This window comes from Ptychodera flava, chromosome 9 (genome assembly GCF_041260155.1).
Source record: "Ptychodera flava strain L36383 chromosome 9, AS_Pfla_20210202, whole genome shotgun sequence".
NCBI lineage: Eukaryota > Metazoa > Hemichordata > Enteropneusta > Ptychoderidae > Ptychodera > Ptychodera flava.
This window is the reverse complement of record NC_091936.1, coordinates 43,083,890-43,107,654: the sequence shown is the minus strand read 5'-3', so window position 1 is coordinate 43,107,654 and position 23,765 is coordinate 43,083,890. Positions and strand designations below refer to the sequence as shown.

Below are 23,765 nucleotides of genomic sequence, written 5' to 3'. Positions count from 1 at the left end.
GCAATTACTTTTGCAAGAATTTTATAGTCTACATGAGGAGACTTATTGGTCTCCAATTGTTTAAGTCTGCCTTATCTCCCTTTTTATAGAGCAAAGAAACTAAGCAAAGTTTCTGGCTGTTCGTCAATTCTCCTGAATTAAAGCAAGCGTTAAATGTTTCAATTAGGTCGGACCCTAAAATATACCAGAAGCATTTATAGAATTCCACTGAAAGGCCATCAGAACCTGGTGACTTATTGTTGGCCATTGACTTTAAAGCGTTGAGAGCTTCTTCCTGTGTAATTTGACCTTCACAACTCTGTTTATGTTGGGTTTATCTATTAATTCCCTCTGTAGTAGGGTGTCAACATTTTCTTGTTTGTAAAGATCTTTATAAACTTCTCCTTGTATGTCTAATACAGAATCAATATCAGTGGCTATTTTGCCACTCATGTCTCTAACCTCCTTGAATAGTTTTTCTTTACCTCTCTGTTTTTCTAGATTGAGGAAATATTTTGAAGACTTCTCTCCTTGTTCAACCCATTTGACCCTTGATCGAGTTTGCTGTCCTTGTATTTGAGTTAATTCATATGATTTTAGCTGGTTTTTAACCTCTTCAATATCAGTTGCGGATTTATCTGATGTCATCATATTTTGCAGCCTTTTTTCCAACAGACAACAAGTCGCAATCATTTTTTTTTTTGAAAAAGATAAATTTATTTCAACATCGTCACAAATAAAACAAATCTACATAACTGTGAATGCATTAAAATTACAGTGCGTCTTGTTTGAAAAAAACAAACAAACAAATAATGCAAGCCGCAATCATGTCTATCCATCCCGCGATATAGCGCCCTCTACGGCAACCAGAAGTGAGGTTTTGTAAATGTCCTCTTCCGCCATCTTGGGATTGAGGACTGTCCGAGGTATGGCAATGTCTCACTAAATCCGATAAAATCTCCCTCATCCGTCACAATTCTGCCTAAATGCTACTTTACCTTCAATTCTTTATATTCATACAGTGTACAGTGTTTGTATTGCGATTTTCTTCAGCCTCTTTTGGCATTAAAGATCGTGTTGTTTTTCCAACTAATAATATACGATCGTGTACGTGGTGTGTACAACTATCGTTCAACACCACAGACTGAGATAACAGTGTACAATTGTAAGACAGTTGCCGACGTTGCAGACGAAATGAGATGTAGCAATATTCATGCACTGTAATCTTGTTGCATGTATTCTTCGAAAAAAACAATTACCTAAACGGTAATAACACCTAGACCGATGTAGCCGCTCGCACCATGATTAAGTTGACATGCTACAACGAGGCAAATACGTCCGAATAGCACTTCATCCATCACATACCGATCAGCGCAAGGTACTTAAGCCAAGTTGCCAAACAGAAAAAAACGATAATGTGTCGTGAACCCAGACTCATGATCTGTTCAGTATCTAATAAACCAGTATCTAATAAAGAAAACACACTACCAGTTGGGGGAGGGAGAGAGCTGCATCGATGATTTTAATAGAAGTCGTTTCATACTGTACTGAACACCAACTGCAGTGTTAATATTCTAGGATGTAAAAACAGGGACCACTGTGGGCCCCTACTCCTGTGTAAAGGGGGCCATTTTAGAAAATCGGGGGTCATCATCAACACAAATGAAAAACCCTTGAATTTTCTACAGAAAATACTATAGTCTATAATCAAGTCAAGAAAAGGAGAATACTAGAGATGATCCCCCCTCCCTGTAACCAACCAAGCCTACTGCAAAGTTATCCCCCGTATGTATGCAACAGGCCTAACAATGGCAATAGCAAACTAACAGTTTGATTTGGTTCAATTGTTTATGTAACTTATATGATAAATTATTGATATGTCGGACATGCGGTATACATAGCCCTTCTCTCTATCAGTCTATGTATACTACACGGCAACTCCATGTACCTGTGCGTACGACCTACATAAAGTGATCAATACATCAACTTTTAAACATAACTTGTGTGTATTAGCAAATTTACGATCATTGGTTCTGACCAAAGGGTTTTACACAGCGGTGTTGTTCTATGTATAGAACTTGCTACTCTGGAAAAAGGCAAATGAGATAGTGTCCGACCTAAAATGTTGCTCGTCAAAACGATCATCCGGCCCAGCATGGATGCTTTCCTTGCAGTGTTCAATGTTTTGTTTGTACAGATGGTAGACGTTGCAAACACTTCAATTTAAGGGACTGCCCTCTCATCTTTTTCTTAAACAGGGGTTCATCAACTATACACATACTGGCGCTAAAAATCGGAGTGGCGACTAGTTTTTGCCATTATGTAGGGGCTAGTGCCGTTGTTTACATTCATCAGCCGTGCCACATGCTCATGGCTCCAATACACTGTTGCCCCTACATCAGTCGTTTCTACCCAGCTTCCTATGTACCACCGTATATGCTGTACTGGGTATTGAATTACAAAGGTTGATGGGTAACTGAATCGTTTTACATGTCACACTATGCCTAAGGTGATCACCTTCGGGGGGAGCCCATCTTCACTATGCGAATGTATGAACTACGTGAACTCTGCATGATCGACCCATTCATATAATGTTGCGCCCTTAGTGGCGCATCAAACGTTGAAATGAGGGCCATTCGATATTTGGTGCATCCTAGAATTAACTCTGCACCTGGTGTAAAGTTCTCAGTGAAACCATACATTATACTGTATCCATGGAGAGACTGAAGATTTGTGTACACTCAAGTTGTATGAACTACCACTAGGGCATAGTAAGAACAACCATGGAGGTAGTAGCAGAGAAGAAGGGTGTTTTTCCAAGCATTCTGTAATGCATGGTCCCCCTCGCCCTCCCCCCTCCTTGAGTAATCCGGTGCACCAATAAATGGATTATCTAGGCTGGATTCATTCGATACAGTCATATTGAATGATAGGATACAAAGTGCATGTGCCACACAAGTATTGCATATGATGCCATGGTCAGGGCTCCCCCTAAGTCACCAAAATGATTAGCCAACTGATTAGCCAAATCAAAAATTTTGTAGCCACTTTGAGGAACTTTTAGCCATTTTATAATCTCAAGCGTGGCAATTACAGCTTTCTCGGCATTTAAGAGTTCGTCATTTTACAAATAAAGATGTTTTGTAGGATTTTCCTGATAGTTTTTACATTGAAGAAATATTTATTCAGTTTTTATTGAATAATCTGTGTTTTTATGACATTTCGAGGATAGAAATACTTTTTCAGTTCAGATGGTAAACTTTTACCACCAGAAATAAAATAAGGTATCAATTGAATTCTAAAAAAACGGTAGTAAAGTGAAGTGTATATTACAATAGGTACAGAACATTTCTGCAGCATTCATTTAGCGTTCACAGTATGATAGCTTGTCATAAGCTACAAGCCTCTCATACGGCAAATTTATGCAGTCTTCCATAACCAAAATGTTTTAGCCACAAGAATAAAAAAATGACGGCAGAAGAAAGCATTTAGTAGCACACTGGCAGTGTAGATACAATTGGCCCCGGTGTTACGTGTATTGTTATCAAGCAGGCTGAATAGCATTTTTGAGTATGTGTATTTTTCTTGAGACCAAAGGGTTTGGCCAAACAAACTCTTGTAAAACAATACACAATGATATATGTTCATTTAAATTACTCTCTGTTTGAGAGTGTACATTGTTTAATGATTATGATAACATTTTAGCATAGATATATTTTCATTTGATATTTTGATATCATCAAGAAATGTCTGGTGATGTTCACTTCTACATCATAAACTGGTCGAATCTGCAAAGATATTAAAATCATTCAGAATCACATAATTTCTTGTATAAGTTATAGCAGTTTGAAATAAACCGAATTAACAATTTTAATGAATTATTGCTTAATGTTTACATGCAAAATTACAATTCACAAACGTGATGATTTGACAATGGATATGCTTACTGCAATTACTGTTGACAATTTCCCTTTGCAATGACTCTTAATAAAATTTAATTTAAAACTGACAGTCAAGCTGAATGCCATTTAAATTGGAAGGCACCAAAATTACCTTTTACCTATTGGACCATCCTAGGTGGCTCTTTTGAACCATAATTGTACACTTAAGGGTCTTCATGCATGGTATCACATGATGAGATGACCTAGACTTGACCTTTCAGAAAACCTGAGTTTTTCTCCTCTTCCTTTGTATTATTACTCCGTTAGTGAAATTTCCCTTTTAAATTATGGTTTTACTATCAAACTGAGTAGTTGCAGGCCAAATTTTGATTCTACCAAAGTAGGTAAAACTTCTCATAGACTGAAGAACGAACGGGATTCACGGAGGCAAAGCAAAGCCTGTGTGTACTGCAGACCACGTATGGTCCCTCTAGATAGAGGGACCGTGTGCAGATGGAACAGCAACAATGTTTGTTTTACGTACCAGGGAATTTGTAACCATGTAGAAAGGCGATTGAAGTGTTTCAATACATTGCAACTTTGTATGAAGGAGGGTAAACTGTTTCAATATCTTACACTATTGTTAGCTGTAGTTTTTTTGTTGAGGTGGCACCAGGGCCAGTTCAGGGTAGTAAAAATTCATTAGCCACTATGTTCGCCAAACTGGAATATTTGTAGCCATTTTTAACTTTCTTTCGCATTTGGCTAACTGGCGATCGGGTAGCGGGAGCCCTGGATGCTAGTCCATGAGCCAAACAAACATTCATGAAGTGTTCAAGACATTTTGAGCCTGAAATTGACAATCTTAGTGAAGAGTCAGTATTTATAGCATTGGCTAAAGACAAAGAAATGGTGTGCTGGTTGTAGATCTTTATCGTTGAACTGGGAAGGAACCGATGACACAATTGCACATGATACCAGCGTTTGCAGTTGTGACACAAGATTTTCAATATCACATCCCAGCTACTCACCTTTGTGCACAGGGAAAACATTGTGCTGAAAAGATCGGTTTTTAAAATCAATAGAGTCACTCGTACATTTTTGCTGTCTTGTGTGGAACGCTTAAACTTTCACATCTAAAGTCATACTTTTTGTCGTACAAAAAGGAAGATTAACCCTTTTCCTGCCAAGTCCATATTTCACCACCAGGTCAAGATGGTTAAAATTAATGAAACACAACGTATTCCATATGATGTATTTTAACATAATACTGTACATTTGAAGGCTGTTGAAAACATAATACTGTAAGGCCAGAGAAAAAAAAAATCTTGTTCATCGGATTTTTTGGACCAAGTTCCAGGAGCGGCGAGCGAAAATTTTTTTTTTTATTTTTTTTAGGCCGAAGGTAAACGCGGTTCTCTGGCATTTTTGCAAAGATGCAGACAAGGCAAGATAATTGTTTCCCTTTTTACCAGAAATATCTCAGACACGAAACACTGATACTGGTAACTGAATTCAAGACTATATTTCCCAACAATAACATAGGCCATTACATTCACAGTTAGTGTTTGCACAACATAGTCTGAGTATTTCAACATTCTCTCAGAATAAAACTGAAATGTACAGCAAATCACTGAAATCCAACAATTCAGTATTGTCCTTTAATATTGTCCTGGTGGGACCTAGCATCTGAGTTTTTTCATTTTACTTTGGCCCCATGTTTTGACCTCTTTACCACTGTCTATACACATTTTACACAATGGTCTAACAACACTGTACTGTAATCGGAGTGAAGTTATATAGTCATCATTCAGATCGTACTTTAACATCGACGCAACCATGTGTTTTGTCATTGCCGTAATTTTTATACTTTCGATACAATTTTCATTCAATCGGATGCACCGTCCATCTGCTGTCACGATCTTGTTGAACAAATCGCCGAACGAAATATCAGGACAAACACTGAATAGCGTCTTTAGAACTAACTGTTGGCCATCACGTCAAATGTTGGCGATCAAATTAATACTCATGTGACATGTACTAACCTAACCAAATCGACCCACTTTGCGTCGTGATTCGCCAAATTCAGACGTCACAACAACGTGTTGGCGGTCAACTAAGTCCGTACAAACACTCATTAAAAATCCCGTGCCCGCGAAAACCCGACAAAGTGTAGGGCGCCACCAGCGGCAGTACTAAACATATTTGCAATGCGGAAATAAGAATTTGCCGCGATCAAAAAAAAAAAAATTTCTAAATATGCCAAAGTAGAAGCGGCGATTCCGATGAACAATTTATTTTTTCTTCCTGGCCTAAAGTTGATTTTTTTTGGACAAAAGATGCTATAACATACCAAGCCAAGTGGGTGAAAATACGTCATGTTTTGGCTCAATACCGCTTTTTACTGACTTGGCTGATGGGGAAGTGATGCAGTTATTACTGTCTGGCAGGAAAAGGGTTAAACAAAATTTTGAGACCAAGTATAGAGTCACTCGTACATTTTTGCTGTCTTATGTGGAACGCTTAATTAAACTTTCACATCTAAAGTCATACTTTTTGTCGTACAAAAAGGAAGATTAAACAAAATTTTGAGACCAAGTCTGTAATACTTTCAGTCAGTATGATTTGACCCCGGTTGTATAAAGATAAGCTTCACTAAAATGTATACCACCACATCCAAAATATGTGCTTTGCATTATTATTATTAATATCAAACAAAATATTAACCCCTCGGTGCTGTAGCCTGATGGTCATAAAATGTGAAAACTTGTGGCAATACACATGCAGTTCAAAGATCTCTGCCTTAATGATTTTACTATCCATTGATAAGCTTATCACATTCACAATTGCAAACAAAAGGATGTAATTGGCTCTTATTCTATCATTACTCCTCTTTTTTACCTCCATCGAAGAATATACATGTTGCATTCCAGGGTCCAGGAAAATAGTGAACATTTTCAGAGTTCTATCAAAGCGCACCCCCCCTCCCCCAATAGCTTATGAAGTGACATGGGAGAATTTTCAATGGTGTTCATTATTGTTGTCTAAATTTGCAGTAAGCTGTCCCAAGATCAATAGTCATCATGGCTCCTGCAATCAGGCCGCTGATCAAACCTAAAATAGTCAAGAAAAGGACAAAAAAGTTCATCAGACATCAGTCAGATCGGTACCATAAACTAAAGGTAAGTTTAAGCTCGACTGATTCAGATTCTGAAAGCTTCTCTTTCAGATGGTGAGTATGTCATGTATGATTATCAATATCATAGACTTCAAGGGGTAATGTATTAGCAGAGTTATTTTAACCATTACAAGCCACTATAAGTGTACTAGGTACAAGCACAGACAAATAGAGAAATGGACTAGCAACGGGTATCGTTCAAGGTGTGAAGCGGTTACGTAACCCATCCATGTTCGCCTCGCCTCAGGTAGCTCTCGCCTCTCTTTTCCGAAGAGTGCCGACCATGCATCCTTCAGTAATTTTTGGATTTTCGCCAATTGTTGAGCAAAAGTGTGTTCGGCAAAGTTTGTGTTGTTGTTGTTGTGTGGTGCTGAGCAGAATGGGCGTGCTGGCGAAAACGGGAGTGCTGGCGAAAACGGGAGTGTTTTGAGCTTCAGGAAAGTGAGTTTTACCATTTAAAATATAATGAGTGTGTTTGAACCAAATTTGAAAGTCTTTTATCGATACTGTCTGGTTTTACTCAATGGTTTACGGTCAGTCATACCGTCTTTTACACGTTCGTCAAGGAAGGACATGTTTATGAAACTGCTGGTGTGTTATGTTTTGATTGGCGTGAAGCAGTGTTTCTGCCCTGAGAGCTCACAAAGTAACTATGGTTGCTACGTGACTTACATCACGATGCCATATCGTTGTATTTTTTGCATAATCTCGTGCAATTATCAACCACAAACAAAGTCTCCAAAAAGATAAACACCTTTGAAGCTCATTTTAATATGAAAAGGCCATAGTCTACCGAGAGGACCATGGAACAAAAGGCATGCCGCGTTGCTAGTCTGTTTTTCTATTTGTCTGTGGTACAAGTTACAACCCTGTTGTACCACATTATTCAGCCAGACTAACGACACGGGTTATGAGGACTCTGAGGCTCATCTTGTTGAGTTTGTGTCAAAGAACTTTATATGTCTGACAAGCATATGAACTGACACCTTGTACGAAAGAGACCAAACTGGTGTTGCTTTTCAAACTTACTGTATTCATCCATGGCTAGAAGTGAACCAGTTTATAAAGTGATTTTACATTTGTGATTTTGATATTTTTCTTCATTGATCAAAATATTAGTTGTAACAAAATACCGTTTTATTTGGTCAGCCTTCTATGAGTTATTTCCAAAAGTCCTGCTTTGTGATAAATGATTGTTTTTGCAAACTACAATGAAGGCATTTTTCATCTCATGAGAAATCAAAGTGTGTTCCTAGTTGTCTCGTGAAGTTTGCATCTGTTAAAAGTGAGATGGCAAGTGTGGCCGGATCTTGTCCAGATAAGCTAAATTCCTTAGCAAGTGTACATGCCTCAAAATGAAAGACTCAAATTTTCCTTAAGCCTTAGGAGCATTAAACCATTCTCTTTGAAATAAGGAAAATAGGTACTGCAGGGCTCGAAAATTTTTTTTAAACTCACTTGCCATAGGGCAAGTGAATTTTCAATTTCACTTGTCCGAAGAAAAATTCACTTGCCCTGAATTTCAGATGATTTTAAGAGTAAATATGTATGGTTTTATTAATGTCATTGTAAAGAAACAATGGCTGTAACTTACTGATAAGTTTGTGTCCTTATTCTGTGTATCAAAAATAATATCTTATGTAACGTACACATACACAGTGTTTCAGCCAGCTTTTGCTAGCATGGGGACACAGTGACCCATAGTAGGTCTTAATGGGTGACCAATTAAATTTTTGGGGGACATGTAATGCATTTCAATAAAACAACACCGGTACATTGTCATTGTGTGTCATCATGACCTGGTACCTGGTTTTAATAGGCAAGTCAGGTAGGTGCACTAAGGGTAAGTATATAATGGGCCAGCGGTGTTGTGTCAAATTGTGCCCACATGAAACTTTCAGTATCATTTAGTTTACTGCTACCACGTGGTATGTGCATAAACTGCAGGGTTCCCCTAAGTCACCAAAATGATTAGCCAACTCATTAGCCAAATCAAAACTCTTGTAGCCACTTTGAGCAACTTTTAAACAGTTTATGATCTCAAGTGCAGCAACAGCTTTCTCGGCATTCAGGAGTTCCTAATTTTACAAATCAAGATGTTTTGTATGTTGTTCATGATAGTTTTTACATTAAAGAAATATTTGTTAATTTTATATACATTAATTATCTGTGTTATTTATGACATTGAAGGGATCAAAATACTTTTTCATTTCTGATGGTAAACTTTTGCCACAAGAAATAATTAGGTGGCAATTCTAAAAATCAGGTAGCAATGTGAAGTGTATTACCACAGATACAGAATACTTCTGCAGCATTGAGTTAGTGTTCACAGTATGAAAACTTATCATACATATACACTACAAGCTCCTTATGTGGCACATTTATGCACTCTTTAAGTCATGATGTAAATTTTGTTAGCCACACAAATGCAAATTTTCCATGCAGAAGAAAGCATTCGGTAGCATAGTGACAGTGTATACAAGTATTGTGGTGTTGTGTCATAGTTGTGATCAAGCAGGCTCAATAGCATCTTTAGCATAAGTATCCTTTAAAACAAGACACACTGATATTGTTCAATTCATTTCCAATGTTTTAAAGAGTAATAATAGTTTTAATGATAATGATAACATTGTAGCCCAGGAACATTTTCATTTGATATTTTGATATCATCAAGAAATGTCTAGTGATGTTCACTATTACATCATTAAACTGGAGGACTCTGCAGAAATATTAATGTGATGATTTGAAATGGATATGCTTACTGCAACTACTGTTGACAATTTCCCTTTGCCATAACTGTTAATAAAATTTAATTTAAAACTGACAGTCAAGCTAAATGCCATTAAATTGGAAAGCACCAAGAAATTACCTTTTATCATAAGATTGTACCTATTGGACCTCCCTAGGTGGTTTCTTTTGAACCATAATTGTGTACTTAAAGGGTCTTCATGACATCACATAAGATGACCCAGATTTGACCTTTCAGAAAACCTCAAATTTTTCTCCTTTTCCCTTGTATTCTGACTCTGTTTGTGAAAGTTTCCTTTGAAATAATGGTTTTTACTATCAAACTGAGTAATTGCAGGCCAAATTTTGATTCAAGCAAAGTAGATAAAACTTGGACTAAAAAGGACGACCGGTACGCGGGACTCACAGAGGCAAAGCCAAGCCTCAGTGTATTCATCATTCCTCCATGATGTTTGTAGCACGTCTATGAGGGACTGAGGGACCGCAGATTGCAGAATCAAACAGCAACAATGTTTACTTCACGTACCAGGGAATTTGTAACTTTGTAAAAAGGAGAGTAAAGTGTTTCAATACATTGCAACTTTGTAGGAAGGAGGGTAAATTGTTTCAACACCTTACAACATTTATTGTAAGCTGTAGTTTTCTGTTGAGGAGGCATCGTGACATGATCAAAAACATCGTGCAAAGACGTCATATTTTGCTATTTTGTAACCAAGTAGAACAGAGCTATTTTATCGGCTGGCCATATCTAAAGAGGTACACTTAAAGAACTAGAGAGTGGCAGCGCATACATACAGTGGCCTCATTGAAATTCACTTGTCCGTCGGGCTGGGAGAATGTTGTTTTCACTTGCCCGGACTCAAAATTCACTTGTCACGGGCGTCGGGCGGCGAGAATTTTCGAGCCCTGTTACTGTACAAAATAATGTTCTAGGATGGAAACAACTTACCTTAAATTTAGCAGTATATTTGCTATTCAAAATTGCCACCTGTGTTATCCTTGGGGGGAGGGGGGGGGCAAGTGAAATTTTCAGTTTTCACAAAAATAAGACAGAAAGTATAACAGTTGCTCGCTGAGCTTCAAAATGAGCCCCCATAAGTGGTAGACCAGAAAAGTATTGTCAAAGTTTTTGAGTCAGAATTTCTATCCCTCAGGTGTATTCTACCTTATTTTATCCACAGAATTTTGAATTGAGTCAACTACAGAAACAATATCAAGTTTGATATCGGTTTTTCCTTTTTTCTAACAGAAAAACTGGAGGAAACCAAAAGGTATTGACAACCGTGTTAGAAGACGATTCAAGGGCCAGTATAAAATGCCCAACATTGGTTATGGTAGCAACAAAAGGACAAAACACATGTTGCCTGATGGCTTTAGAAAGTTCCTAGTTCACAATGTGAAGGTAAGTTCATTATCTATGAAATTCTCATAGCATGTCTGGATAATTACACAAGTTTAGCAAAGCAGTCAGCAACATTTCAAAGTGTTTTTGTAATGGCCAGGGAACAATTATGATGGTTTGGGAAAAAACATAACATTTCTATCGTAGTCTTATCAAGTTCAATATCAGGGGTGAGCAAATAATTTCAGTATTTTGTGGCTCCCAGATTAGTATCAAAGCAAGTCTAGTTGTCCTACAGTTTAGTTTGCAGGTCCTAGAAATCAAGTTTGGTAGTCCTATCGTTTATTTTTGTCCTGCAATCTGGTGAGATTTACTGGTTTATAGTTGTCCTTAAAAATTCTTCATTTCCATGTGCTGGACTGTGTCGTTATTCTAGGTTCTTGTGCAGACTAAGTGTTGAAAACTTCAATGCACTGTGTAATATTCACTCTGTAATAATAGGCCTGACATTACTAGTCTCAGTTACCCAGACCGCTTCAACATATCTGAGGAGATCCTATTCTAAATTTTTTGAGCAAAGAAGACGTGATACGTGCAAGTACCATACAACTGATCCCAGACATGAAAATCACAGTACCCACACATTACTAAAAATGGACTTTTGAAGCTACTTAAACATTGCTTTGAAGCTGGACTCTATTTTCCTTGACTTTCTCAAGACATAATTTACACTGTGGATGATGTGCTCCCAGGATGCATCACTTTTGTGGGGATCCTGCAATCTTAGCTTTAAGATTTGAATGAGAATTCACCAAATGATTATTACACCATAAAAATAATTACTACACTCTCTCTGACATTTTATTTACTGTGTTCGAAAGTATTTTTTTGTGGAAAATCATCTAAGTTGCACAGTTTTTATTTGGGAAGGAAAGTCTGTGGACAAAGTCTCTGTTCATATAAATTATGTCGACAAGGCTCAGTGCATTGCAAGTGATAAGATTTAGAATGTTCCCGTAGGATTTTGATGGGAACAAAACGGTGAAAACTGCGAAAATGGAAATGTTAGTACCATGTTGCTATTATATGAAAAACTTCTCTGGATACAAGTCGAGATAGGTGACTTAGTATTTTAACTTTAATCGTACACTCATGATAGTTTGTTGTCGAAAATCTTTGAGAGTAAAGTATTGTACAAATTCTACAATGTCTGGAATGTAATATTGTGTGTTTGGGGTAAGCTTATGTATGAACTATGATTAAAATAAAGCACTATCGCCTATTGGAATAGGATTGCCTTCATGACAACTGCCAGTCTCCATCACATTTGTTCCAAGTTTTGCCAAAGCGAGGCTTTGTCATTTGGTCGTCAAGTACAAGAACAGCCATCGGAATCTCACCCTCTTCGGATGTTCTCCTTACGAGAATGGTACACCCAAATATAACCATAGTGACAGATCAGCTCTGGTGATAGCGCCCCTACAGTTTGTCTTGTGAATTATTAACTGATAAAGTAAAACGCCTAGAAAATTCATGAGAATTTAATATAACCTAAAATAAAATTTATGTTAGAATACTGTAAGCTGCAGAATGGGCAATTCTATTCCCCCTTCATATGAACATATCGTTTTGTGTGTATAAGATGGTTTCAGTCTCAATATGATTTTTTTCCCCCAGGAACTTGAAGTACTGATGATGTCCAACAGGACCTTTGCTGCTGAAATTGCACACAATGTATCCAGCAAGAAAAGGAAATTCATTGTGGAGAGGGCTCAGCAACTAGCTATCAAAGTGACCAACGCCAATGCCAGACTGCGCAGTGAAGAAAATGAGTAAAATGTGTCCTGTACTTTGCTCTGTAAACTTTGTGTAATAAAATCTCATATCACAGTTGCAGGAAATCTTCGGTCTCCATGTGTAATTTTTCATAGCTAATTGTGTCAGTGGGATGTTCCCTTGACCCTCTGAACCCTATTCTTGGTAAATCCCAAAGGTCATAGGTCACCTGGAGTTCAGAGTGTTGATTGAATAGTCCATGTGTGTGTGCACTTATAAGCTTGCATGCTTGCAGACCTATGTACTTTGGTCATTGTTAGAGGTGTATAAGGACATTTTCTCCGTTGAATATAACTGCTGAGGGCAGTATTATGGTCTGAGGGGAAGCCAGCTAGGGGCTGTGAGAGTCTACCACATAAGGTGATAGGTTTGCGGATTGAACAAAATGAAATCATTCACAACTATATCCTATCCCGAGTCAAAACTGAACAGAAATATACCGATAATGGTCCCCCCCTTCCATACTGTACCATACTGCTGTAGATGGACACCTGCATAAGTGAACACATTCTGCAGAGCTTGGTCTACATGTTTAGATTGAAGTTTAGTGCAGTGCAGTTTCTGATCAATTGCAAGAACAGTTGAACTGAAAGTTTCACAATTTTATATCAATGTATACCTCTTCATGGCTCTACTTGACTAAAATGGCATGTGTTTGACCAACAGCCATTTCACCAAATACTACCGTTTATTTATTTTTAGCAGTTGAGAAGCTGTGCTGATGGTGATGTAAGAAAACCAACTGAAGCAATACGGCAATTTTTAAAAACAAAATCAAATTATGTAACCTTTAGATAGTCTATGTCAAATTTTTCAGTTGCCGTAAATGACGTAGAGTCCAATGGTCGGCAAAAGTCAAAGTATACAAAATAATTTCGGATGGACTATTTATTTCTTAAGTCCAACAATGTACATTGACACCTGATTTTTATTCTTCTTTCTTGTAAAAGGACGGTTTTCAATATCCTTGAGGAAAGTTACAGCAAAAGACAGGAACCTTTTCAAGGTGGAAGCTTCAGTGATATGTTTGTTCTACTGAATGCATATTCTCTTTTCCAAAGTCCATGTTAAATGGTCTATGTGGGTAGAAATATCGTGACATTGTTGTGCCAGTAAATAGACGATTAAGTGCCATGTAAAAGTTATCAGTGAAAACTTTATTCCAGTTAAAAAAGAGATGCTAAACTTAAAATATCTTTCAAGATGGTTGTAACTTGCCTGTACAAACAAAATGGGAAACATGTATTGTTAAACAAAATGAACAAATCAAGGTGATTATTCCTCACAGATCTCACAGCAAACATCTTGTTTTGACCAATGATATCACTCTGTACAAATGTTCCCTTCCAATATGATCCATTAATTTGCATGTTTATCAAATCCACCTGTTGAACAGTCCTACCACTTTGGTGAATCCCAAAGATGTTCACTCTATTACTTTCCAACCACTCCAGCTAGCAACTGGATAGCATATTATTCGAATCTTAATTGTGCATGTAGTTATGTAGAAAAAGATTTTGCAAAAGTTGGAAAAATAGACGTAATTACAAAAAGTAAATTGAAAAAGTTGTAGATATGGCCATGAGCAAAAGAAGGAAAAGATGGCCGTTTTATGCTCTCTGAATCAAAAAATTGTCAGTATCCAAAAACACTTCTAAAATATACAGAATTTTCTTCATTTTATTTTTCACTGATAAAGAATTGTTTGAGAGCAGATTGACCTCTCAGGAGCAAAAACTTTGAAAAACATGATGTTTGTTAATAAATTTTCCAAGAAAATAATCTCCCTGATTATAGAACCCTACACCAGCATAGTAGTATTGCTATCTTGTTGTGTCAAGTGCAATAATCTCCCTGATTATAGAACCCTACACCAGCATAGTAGTATTGCTATCTTGTTGTGTCAAGTGCAAAAACCCAAGATTTACCCACTATTGAAGATTAAAATATGTGATTGTTTAGAGTCCATTGTCTGTTTGTTTGTTTAGATGAGCAGAGTAGTATATCCTGACACTAGTTTCTAATGGCTCACAGTGGAACATGTGTGAGTGACATAGGTATGAGTTTAGTAAACAGTTGATTTGCCACATTGGCAAACAAAGGAACAGGGCCTTTAACCCAAACAGTCATTCATTATCTAAGGTAGATAAATGACACCAGCAAGCTGACAGCAGAACCATGATTTATGATGGACATACATCTTTCCTAATCACTTTCTTTTGTAGCTATCAGTTTACTCTTCAAAAGACCAGTATGTTACCCTTGACCCCAACTGACCTTTCCATTTATTTCATCCAATGAGTTGAATTATTCTGCCCTCTGAAAACCCTATAAATAAAAAACCGTGAATTACTGTCTAGGCTGTTGTTGAGAATTAAGACCATGTGCTTGTCCCTGCTGCATATGTATAGGTTGTTTCTGCTGCTGTTGAAGAATTTGCTGTTGTGCTTGCTGTTGTTGCTGCTGTTGTTGTTGTTGAATGTTTTGATGTTGTTGCTGTTGTTGTTGATGTATTGGTTGTCTTATTTGTTGCTGTTGAACTTGCTGCTGCTGTAATTGTTGTTGCTGCATTTGACCGTTTTGTTGTACATGTATTTGTTGCTGTCTGAGGGTTGCAGAATGTTGGTTTGTCTGATGTTGTACATGACCTTGTTGTTTCACAACTGTTGCTTGTTGCTGGGCTGCCTGCATGGGAACTTGCTGCAGCACTTGTCCCTGATGCTGAATTTGTTGTGGAACTTGCTGCTGTGCATGCCCTGCCTGTTGCTGTACCTGCTGTTGCTGGTGAATGGCTTGTGGCATTGGCTGGTTATGGCCACTGCTACCTTGTGGTGCATGTTGAGTTCTCGGTATCCCCGCACTACCTGCCTCATTTGCATGCCCCAGCTGCTGCTGATTGGCGGCAAGTCCAAGTTCTGCTTCATCAAGTAATTTCTCAGCTTTTTGAATGGCTTCACCCATTTTTGTCCAAACTGATTGCACATTGGGAGCAAAAAGCTCGGCAAAGTCTAGATAACCATCTCTGTTTGTATCGTGTTTAACCAGTAAGTCATCAACCAGCCCTTCTACCTCCTTCAGCGTCATCTTTCCTGCAAGGTGACCAGCTTCTGTGGGATCTTTGGTATCGTAAAAATCTGTCAGCATAGTAAAGCATTCCAGTCCATCCAGCTTGTTATTGCCATCAAAGTCATGACTCACAAAAAGGTAGAACTGACCTGCACAAAATCAGAAATTTACACCAAATCAAAATGTGTGATGTGATTTTGATTGGTTTGAGGATTAAAAGAGTTAGTTGGCCTAGCGTAAACTAGGCGATGTCGTTCCAGGGCACTCCCTACACCTGCAGGAGTGTAGGCAGCACCTTCACATGATGGCTTTTCCAGTCTAGGCCTAGTGTGTCATCACAGCTACATACACCACCAACTCAAGAAAGCTTTCTCTGTGATGCAAGAAAATGTGCCATATGGTGTGTACTCTACAGGCGAAGACATTTCCAGACATTCCCACATCGTCTCAAAGAGTTAGGGAATCAAAGGGCACACAGACTACGGCCTGGATTGAAGTCCTGTTTGTGTAAAAGATTGTCACTATCAGACACTGTTATATGCCTTTTGAATGCACCTTGGTGGTTCTCAGATAAACGTGCAGGTTTTCTTTCAGAGAAAATTTTACTGATTATTTTGTATACCTTGTAACATTCTAATTCTGCATGCAACAGTGCCCAATTTGTTTAGTTTCTAACATAAATACTGGAGACAGCTTATAAAAATTATGCAAATTTTTAGAACAGTTATGGTTTATGTATGGTTGAGACAAAGATAGCACGAATTCAAGGAATGCATATTTTTATTCAGTAATTTTAGCTCATCAGTCCAATATATCAATACATAGATACACGTAAATCTTTGCCAGCATTAGGGCATATCTCCTCCGATAAATGTACAAGCTAGATGCAGCATTTCCCATATCTTGTTTGTTCTCAAAAACGATGTTACTCGAATAGTAGTGGACGTTCATACCTTGTTCATCGCTGAACTCTCCTTGTTTGACAGCCTCTGGTAGATCAATGATCTGGCTCATGTGTTCATAAATGTGTCTGGCGCCCTCTTCATCAAAATCAAACCTATCACCAAGATGAAGCCCTAAATGTCTAAAGAAAAATATACATGTACCATGGAATGTAAAATAGGAAGAAGTTGAAGTTAAAGCAGTAATGAAAACATGGGTGACAGCGCCCTCAACCAACATACCTATCTTTCTTCCGAATATTGTCAACGTGATCACCTGTTAGTGAAACATTATGTTGTAAATTGAATGTGCTTTAACCGCCTTTACAACATTTTACTGAAACACAAAACAGACACTGAGCATCGACATACTCTAAAATGGCATATTTCACAAAGTACAAATCTTAAACTCTAAAATGCGATTTAGAATGTTGTGATCATCTTTGTCCATGTTAATAAATCTACAATACAGTTCTTCCTATGATTTTAAATGCTCCATTAAAAAATATACAGTGGTTTGCATTGAACTGATGGCAATATGGAAACTAGACATACTGTCTAATTTGAGGAGTTGCCAAAACTATCAGGCGTAATTATCATCTAGGCCATAATGTCTGTCAATAACAAAAAACTCAACTCTGAAATAGTTGAAACATTGTCTGGAAGGTCATCCATAGTCAAATCAACATCAAACATCCACATACATTCCTCTAACTGTCTGAAATGCATCATTTGCAAACATTGCTGGTCTTCTTTTGACAACGTCTGACTTTTGCAGAGTTGATTTCTTTATGGGATACTAATATTACCGCCTAGACGATATCAGTTACACCTGACAGTTAGACTAAGTGTTGGTAACTCCTCAATTCAGTATATCTACCGTTCCAATATTGCCACCGGTTCAATGCAAACCTCTGTAATTATGTTTATTTGAAACATCTTTCTCATCATGAATAATAATCAGAGTCTACACGTCAACTTGAGTGAAACTAATTACAGTGTAACCTTGTAATATCAGAGAGTTAATAAACCATTGTTAAAAGACACCAGCTGTCAGGTTAAACTGAGTGATATGTCAAAAGACAGGCTTGGTGGCCATTCTAATAGGAATATCAGATATGTATGGAGTATGCCCCTCTGAAAACTCACCTCCATGAACAATAACAGATCAAATATGATGTGAGGTCATTCATGTACACATCAGTAATTTTGGTAGAAAGGTTTAGGAATACAGACATGTTCTATAGTCTGTTGACTGCACACATGTCACATATATAATAGCCTGTTGACTGCACACATGTCACATATGTAATAGCCTGTTGACTGCACACATGTCACATATATAATAGCCTGTTGACTGCACACATGTCACATATATAATAGCCTGTTGACTGCACACATGTCACATATGTAATAGCCTGTTGACTGCACACATGTCACATATATAATAGTCTGTTGACTGCACACATGTCACATATATAATAGTCTGTTGACTACACACATGTCACATATGTAATAGCTGTTGACTGCACACATGTCACATATATAATAGCCTGTTGACTGCACACATGTCACATATATAATAGTCTGTTGACTGCACACATGTCACATATGTAATAGCCTGTTGACTGCACACATGTCACATATATAATAGCCTGTTGACTGCACACATGTCACATATATAATAGTCTGTTGACTGCACACATGTCACATATATAATAGTCTGTTGACTGCACACATGTCACATATATAATAGCCTGTTGACTGCACACATGTCACATATATAATAGTCTGTTGACTGCACACATGTCACATATATAGTCTGTTGACTGCACACATGTCACATATATAATAGCCTGTTGACTGCACACATGTCACATATATAATAGTCTGTTGACTGCACACATGTCACATATATAATAGCCTGTTGACTGCACACATGTCACATATATAATAGCCTGTTGACTGCACACATGTCACATATATAATAGCCTGTTGACTGCACACATGTCACATATATAATAGCCTGTTGACTGCACACATGTCACATATATAATAGCCTGTTGACTGCACACATGTCACATATGTAATAGCCTGTTGACTGCACACATGTCACATATGTAATAGCCTGTTGACTGCACACATGTCACATATATAATAGTCTGTTGACTGCACACATGTCACATATATAATAGCCTGTTGACTGCACACATGTCACATATATAATAGCCTGTTGACTGCACACATGTCACATATATAATAGTCTGTTGACTGCACACATGTCACATATATAATAGTCTGTTGACTGCACACATGTCACATATATAATAGTCTGTTGACTGCACACATGTCACATATATAATAGTCTGTTGACTGCACACATGTCACATATATAATAGTCTGTTGACTGCACACATGTCACATATATAATAGCCTGTTGACTGCACACATGTCACATATATAATAGTCTGTTGACTGCACACATGTCACATATATAATAGCCTGTTGACTGCACACATGTCACATATATAATAGCCTGTTGACTGCACACATGTCACATATATAATAGTCTGTTGACTGCACACATGTCACATATATAATAGTCTGTTGACTGCACACATGTCACATATATAATAGCCTGTTGACTGCACACATGTCACATATATAATAGCCTGTTGACTGCACACATGTCACATATATAATAGCCTGTTGACTGCACACATGTCACATATTGACTGCACACATGTCACATATGATACAAAACTAAAGACTTACTCTCCATCATGGCCTGCAGGTTCTTCATGTTGAACATGTGCATCAAAACATTCAAAGTAACAGAAGAAAATGACAAACAGTCTGACCAACTGTTGTTTGGTTTCCATGGTATGTCTTTTCCACCTTTCCTCCTGTCTGACAAAAGAAAGGAAACATAAAATCAGAAAACAATTCCTACTGTGATACATTTAGCTACATGTCCATTCTACTTGATCACTTATTGCCTTGGTCTTTGTTTGAAACATTTCAGGTGTTCCGGTTTGTGTTTTAGAAATGTCTGAAGAGTAGTTGAACAAACAAGTACACAGATAACACTGGGGATGAAGCCAGGTTACATTCCTGACTCACAAAACCTACATTAATGTATGGAGCAGTATCCTAGATGGATTGCTTCTCGAAGTTAGTTGACAAAAGTGATTGTAGGTGCCAACCTCATGTTGTAAATATAATCTGAAAAAAGATCGACAGACTACTGAAGGGTCCTCTTATCTCTGAGATAAGACAGCTGTATGTCCTTGAATTCAGCTTAAATGTGACCAGACAGACCCATCATCTTCATCTCCATATCACAGGAGTTGATGCAAGATAAGCTGAAAATCTAGACCTTGAAGTGTACAGCATATTATATAAGTAAAAAATTACTGTTTGCTTGCATGCATGGTCAGAATGGCAAATGTCCTTAAATGTCAATCAACCTGATTATTGCAATAGCAACATGCAACATTTTCTAAGAAATAATTTTTATTTGAGTCAATATTAACAGAAATTCCACGAATAGTCTCTAAAGTTAGAATTCACTCATAAAATTATTGTAAAGAAAAAATAATGACAAATCAGCTTTAATTTAGTTTTTCTATACCAAAATGTGTACTTCCTAAACCAGTGTTTCTCACATCAATAAATGTCACCAAGTCACTTCTTAAAACTTGCAAACCTCTTTTAATTTTAAGAATCTATTAAATGATGATGAAACATTAATATGAACGAATTTTAATATGAAGTAATTTTATAGGAGAACATGTCAGAAACAATGATTTGGTCTAATTCTAGTAGTATCTTTGATTAATACAATATACCAGTTAGTATTGTTGGAATTCAGGTATAATATTTTTGACTAAAATGTTAAACTACTACTTCACTAGATTGTTGTATGGCATTTTACAGCTGGTGGAGTTGAATGTTATAATCATGTCTGGACCACAAGTCTTTTGTTAAGGTACTACATGTCTCCAAATTGAAAAACTTGACTTTTGCTCAAACTTTCTGTAAGGAAGCATTAAATCATTCTCTTTCAAATCAAGAATCAAATCATCACCATGCAAAATAAGGGATCACCATGCAAAATAAGGGATCACCATGAAAAATTTGGCACTGGAGAAAAAATTTACCCAATATTTTCAGTCACTTGAAAGTCAAAATGGTCATCAACCCTGTGGTAAGTCCATGGGGAGAAATAAGTTTCGATTTTCACAAAAATAAGCAGGTTAAAACTTTTATTACTCCATGAGTTTCAAAATAAGCTCCCAATGGTAGACCAAATAAAAGATTGTAAAGGTTTGTGTGTCTGAATATCTGTCCTCCAGGGGCATAGTTCTAACTTATGGTTAAATATAATTCTAGACTCTGAAAGATCAATAGACATTAAAAGTATTCCGATAACATTTTTTAAACTTTCACGTTTGTTTGCCATCACCAGGAATAAACTACGCCATAGTATACACATGTAATAATATGGGAATGGTAATTATTAAACCACAGATATGCTTATACCAATTAACCAAAAGTATCAAAATCATATCATAGACCAAATAGATCCGCAAGCAGTGTACATTATTCATTACAAGTTTCACGCAGTCACAACTACATTATTCATATCATTTTTTAAATAAAAAAATTGGAAACAGTTGGAGTTAATTGTAAATTTTTTGATGCGTTATTTTTCTTTCATTGTCACTATTTAAAGCTGTTTACTGTAATGCAATAAATAGGGTATATAGCTGATATACTAGTACTGTCCGGCAAATACATTGACTTGCCGGTGCATGCGGTAGACCGCGCACGGAGCACTGACTGCACAGTGACAGTTGAAGCGGCTCATGTTAGATGGACTCAGGAGAGCCACAGTGTGGTTTGTATTAGCGGTGGGTCCACAGCTGTAGTGGTTACAGTTGGGATTCCTGCCTTTTACGGGCTGGTTTTGACTTTTACGACTTTTTACCAGTTGCGGCAGGAATCCCCTCTGTAACCACCGCAGCTGTGGACCCACAGCTAGGTTTGTATTTATACTCCTTTCATCATGGGTTCATGAAGATTCATGATGTTTGATGATGATGATGATGATGTTTGATTGATGTGCATGGGTTTGTCCAGTCGTTATCTTGTAGGTGTGTATATCTCCATGACTCAGGAGGATTGGTCTGGAGACATCGGTAACAATTCTATAGTCCTGACACAGTCCCTCTATCACAGGGACCGTGGACCGTGGTCCAGACAACACGGTATACATACGAGCACGGAGGTAAAAACCGTCTACAGTATTACCTCCAAGGTCATTTGCAAGCAAGGTCATGGGTTGGGATGTCGAGCTTGTATGTAAGCCTGGAAACAGCAAGCAGTCCTAGATCCTGCGCCCTTTCGGGGTGCCATTGCATTGCCACTTTCACTTTGCGAGTAAATTTGCAATTTGGTGGGTCTGCGCGCGAAGAAGGCTGTAGATTCCAATACTCTAAAGCGATTCTGCTACTCAAATATGATGGCGATCTGTATGATACAGTTGTAAAGAGAAAACGGGAAACAAAAAAAACTTCCCAACGACTTTTATGAGAGCAACTCAAAACAATGTTTTCGTACATTACAAGCTGCAGTGTGTAAAGTATTACCTGCTATAACTTCAAGCTACTTGATAACACAGCTGGGCGCGTAAGGTGTGTCGGCTTGTCGACGTGGCCAAGGCACTGTGCGATGTGCTCTGCACCGGTGTCACACACGCTTCTACCAGCAATTAATTGTTTTCACATGAAAGCAGCCAGCTTCCGGGTTGAATAAAGGACAAACGGTATCGCATGATTACGGCACGTACAAGATTCAGCGTCGGAGACGAATTCGGCAACATTGTTTCCCCACTGTCGTCGTATCTTTCTGTAAGTACATTATACACCATCAAATTGATAAGCATGTAGAAACAATGCTTCATAGGTACAAATTAAGCATTACGTGGATTGAATATTTTCCTGGTGCAGTTCCTTGAATGTACTCCCTAAGTATCCGAATATAAATCATAATCAAATGGTGGTTACTGTCTGTGAGATGAGGGACGGTGGCCTGTGGTAACGATGGTATTGCTGTAGAGCATTTGATCTATGCTGATCAAGCCTAGCTCTGCATGGCAGGGCTGTGTGTTACCGGCGTGATACGGCCTCCCACCACATGTGGTGGGAGGCCATGTTGTGGGAGGCCGTATAACGCCGGTAACACACAGCCCTGCCATGCATAGCCCTGCGTACGATGCTGTGTGTTCCGCTACAGCTAATCGCCCCGCTCACCACATGTGGTGAGCGGGGCGATTAGCTGTAGCTGAACACACAGCATCGTACGCAGGGCTATGCCATGCAGAGCTAGATCAAGTCCTGTGTGCCATTTTGAGCCTTTGTTTTACTAGCTCTTTCGTCTATGGTTATTTACCAGATATGTTTATGCATGCAGTTATTTGTCCAATTGTTAAAGACAAATCTAAGGATCTTACTTCGATGGATAAGGATAGGCTAGGCCTGTGGCTTTGGTGACAGCGATTTCTAAACTCTTTGAATTGTGTATCTTATCACGAATTGAAACTTTACTTGTTACTAGTGATCTCCAGTTTGGCTTTAAAAGAAGTCATTCCACAGATATGTGTATTTTCACACTTAAAGAAATTGTAGATTTTCATCAAAGACATAGGCCTACACCCATATTTGATGCTACTAAGGCATTTGACAGGGTAAATCATTGGACTTTGTTTAGAAAATTGATAAATAGGCGTA

At 37.8% G+C, this 23,765-nt stretch overlaps 3 protein-coding genes across 4 annotated transcripts in view; 1 reads left to right on the top strand and 2 right to left on the bottom strand.

The window, feature by feature from the left end:
• LOC139141127 (probable serine carboxypeptidase CPVL) overlaps positions 1 to 23,765 on the bottom strand; it is a 601,148-nt gene that overhangs the window by 303,447 nt on the left and 273,936 nt on the right. The window lies entirely within an intron of this gene.
• Positions 823 to 13,029, top strand: LOC139141099 (large ribosomal subunit protein eL32-like). The gene is made up of 4 exons (XM_070710676.1): positions 823 to 905; positions 6,917 to 7,042; positions 11,036 to 11,188; positions 12,806 to 13,029. The coding sequence occupies exons 2-4, from the start codon at positions 6,944 to 6,946 to the stop codon at positions 12,962 to 12,964; spliced, it is 411 nt and encodes a 136-aa protein (XP_070566777.1). The 5' UTR covers positions 823 to 905; positions 6,917 to 6,943; the 3' UTR covers positions 12,965 to 13,029.
• LOC139141098 (putative uncharacterized protein DDB_G0271606) lies at positions 14,101 to 23,008 on the bottom strand. 2 transcript variants are annotated; one of them, XM_070710674.1, is made up of 5 exons: positions 22,626 to 23,008; positions 19,747 to 19,881; positions 16,984 to 17,114; positions 14,832 to 16,179; positions 14,101 to 14,765 (listed from the first exon to the last, which is right to left on the bottom strand). In XM_070710674.1, exons 2-4 carry the CDS (start codon positions 19,851 to 19,853, stop codon positions 15,314 to 15,316), a joined length of 1,104 nt encoding a protein of 367 aa, XP_070566775.1. In that variant the 5' UTR covers positions 19,854 to 19,881; positions 22,626 to 23,008; the 3' UTR covers positions 14,101 to 14,765; positions 14,832 to 15,313. The 2 variants fall into 2 exon arrangements, with proteins under 2 accessions (XP_070566775.1, XP_070566776.1); XM_070710675.1 differs by having other exon boundaries at positions 16,984 to 18,355; positions 19,700 to 19,881; positions 22,626 to 22,763.

Bases quoted from the DNA above. Each gene is read 5' to 3' on its own strand.
- LOC139141099 (XM_070710676.1), top strand. From the start codon at position 6,944: ATGGCTCCTGCAATCAGGCCGCTGATCAAACCTAAAATAGTCAAGAAA. The intron at 7,043-11,035 runs GTAAGTTTAAGC...TTTTTCTAACAG, and splicing joins ATCGGTACCATAAACTAAAG to AAAAACTGGAGGAAACCAAA. The intron at 11,189-12,805 runs GTAAGTTCATTA...TTTTTCCCCCAG, and splicing joins TCCTAGTTCACAATGTGAAG to GAACTTGAAGTACTGATGAT.
- LOC139141098 (XM_070710674.1), bottom strand. From the start codon at position 19,853: ATGGAAACCAAACAACAGTTGGTCAGACTGTTTGTCATTTTCTTCTGT. The intron at 17,115-19,746 runs GTAAGTCTTTAG...ATTTTTCTTTAG, and splicing joins CCTGCAGGCCATGATGGAGA to ACATTTAGGGCTTCATCTTG. The intron at 16,180-16,983 runs GTATGAACGTCC...GATTTTGTGCAG, and splicing joins AGAGTTCAGCGATGAACAAG to GTCAGTTCTACCTTTTTGTG.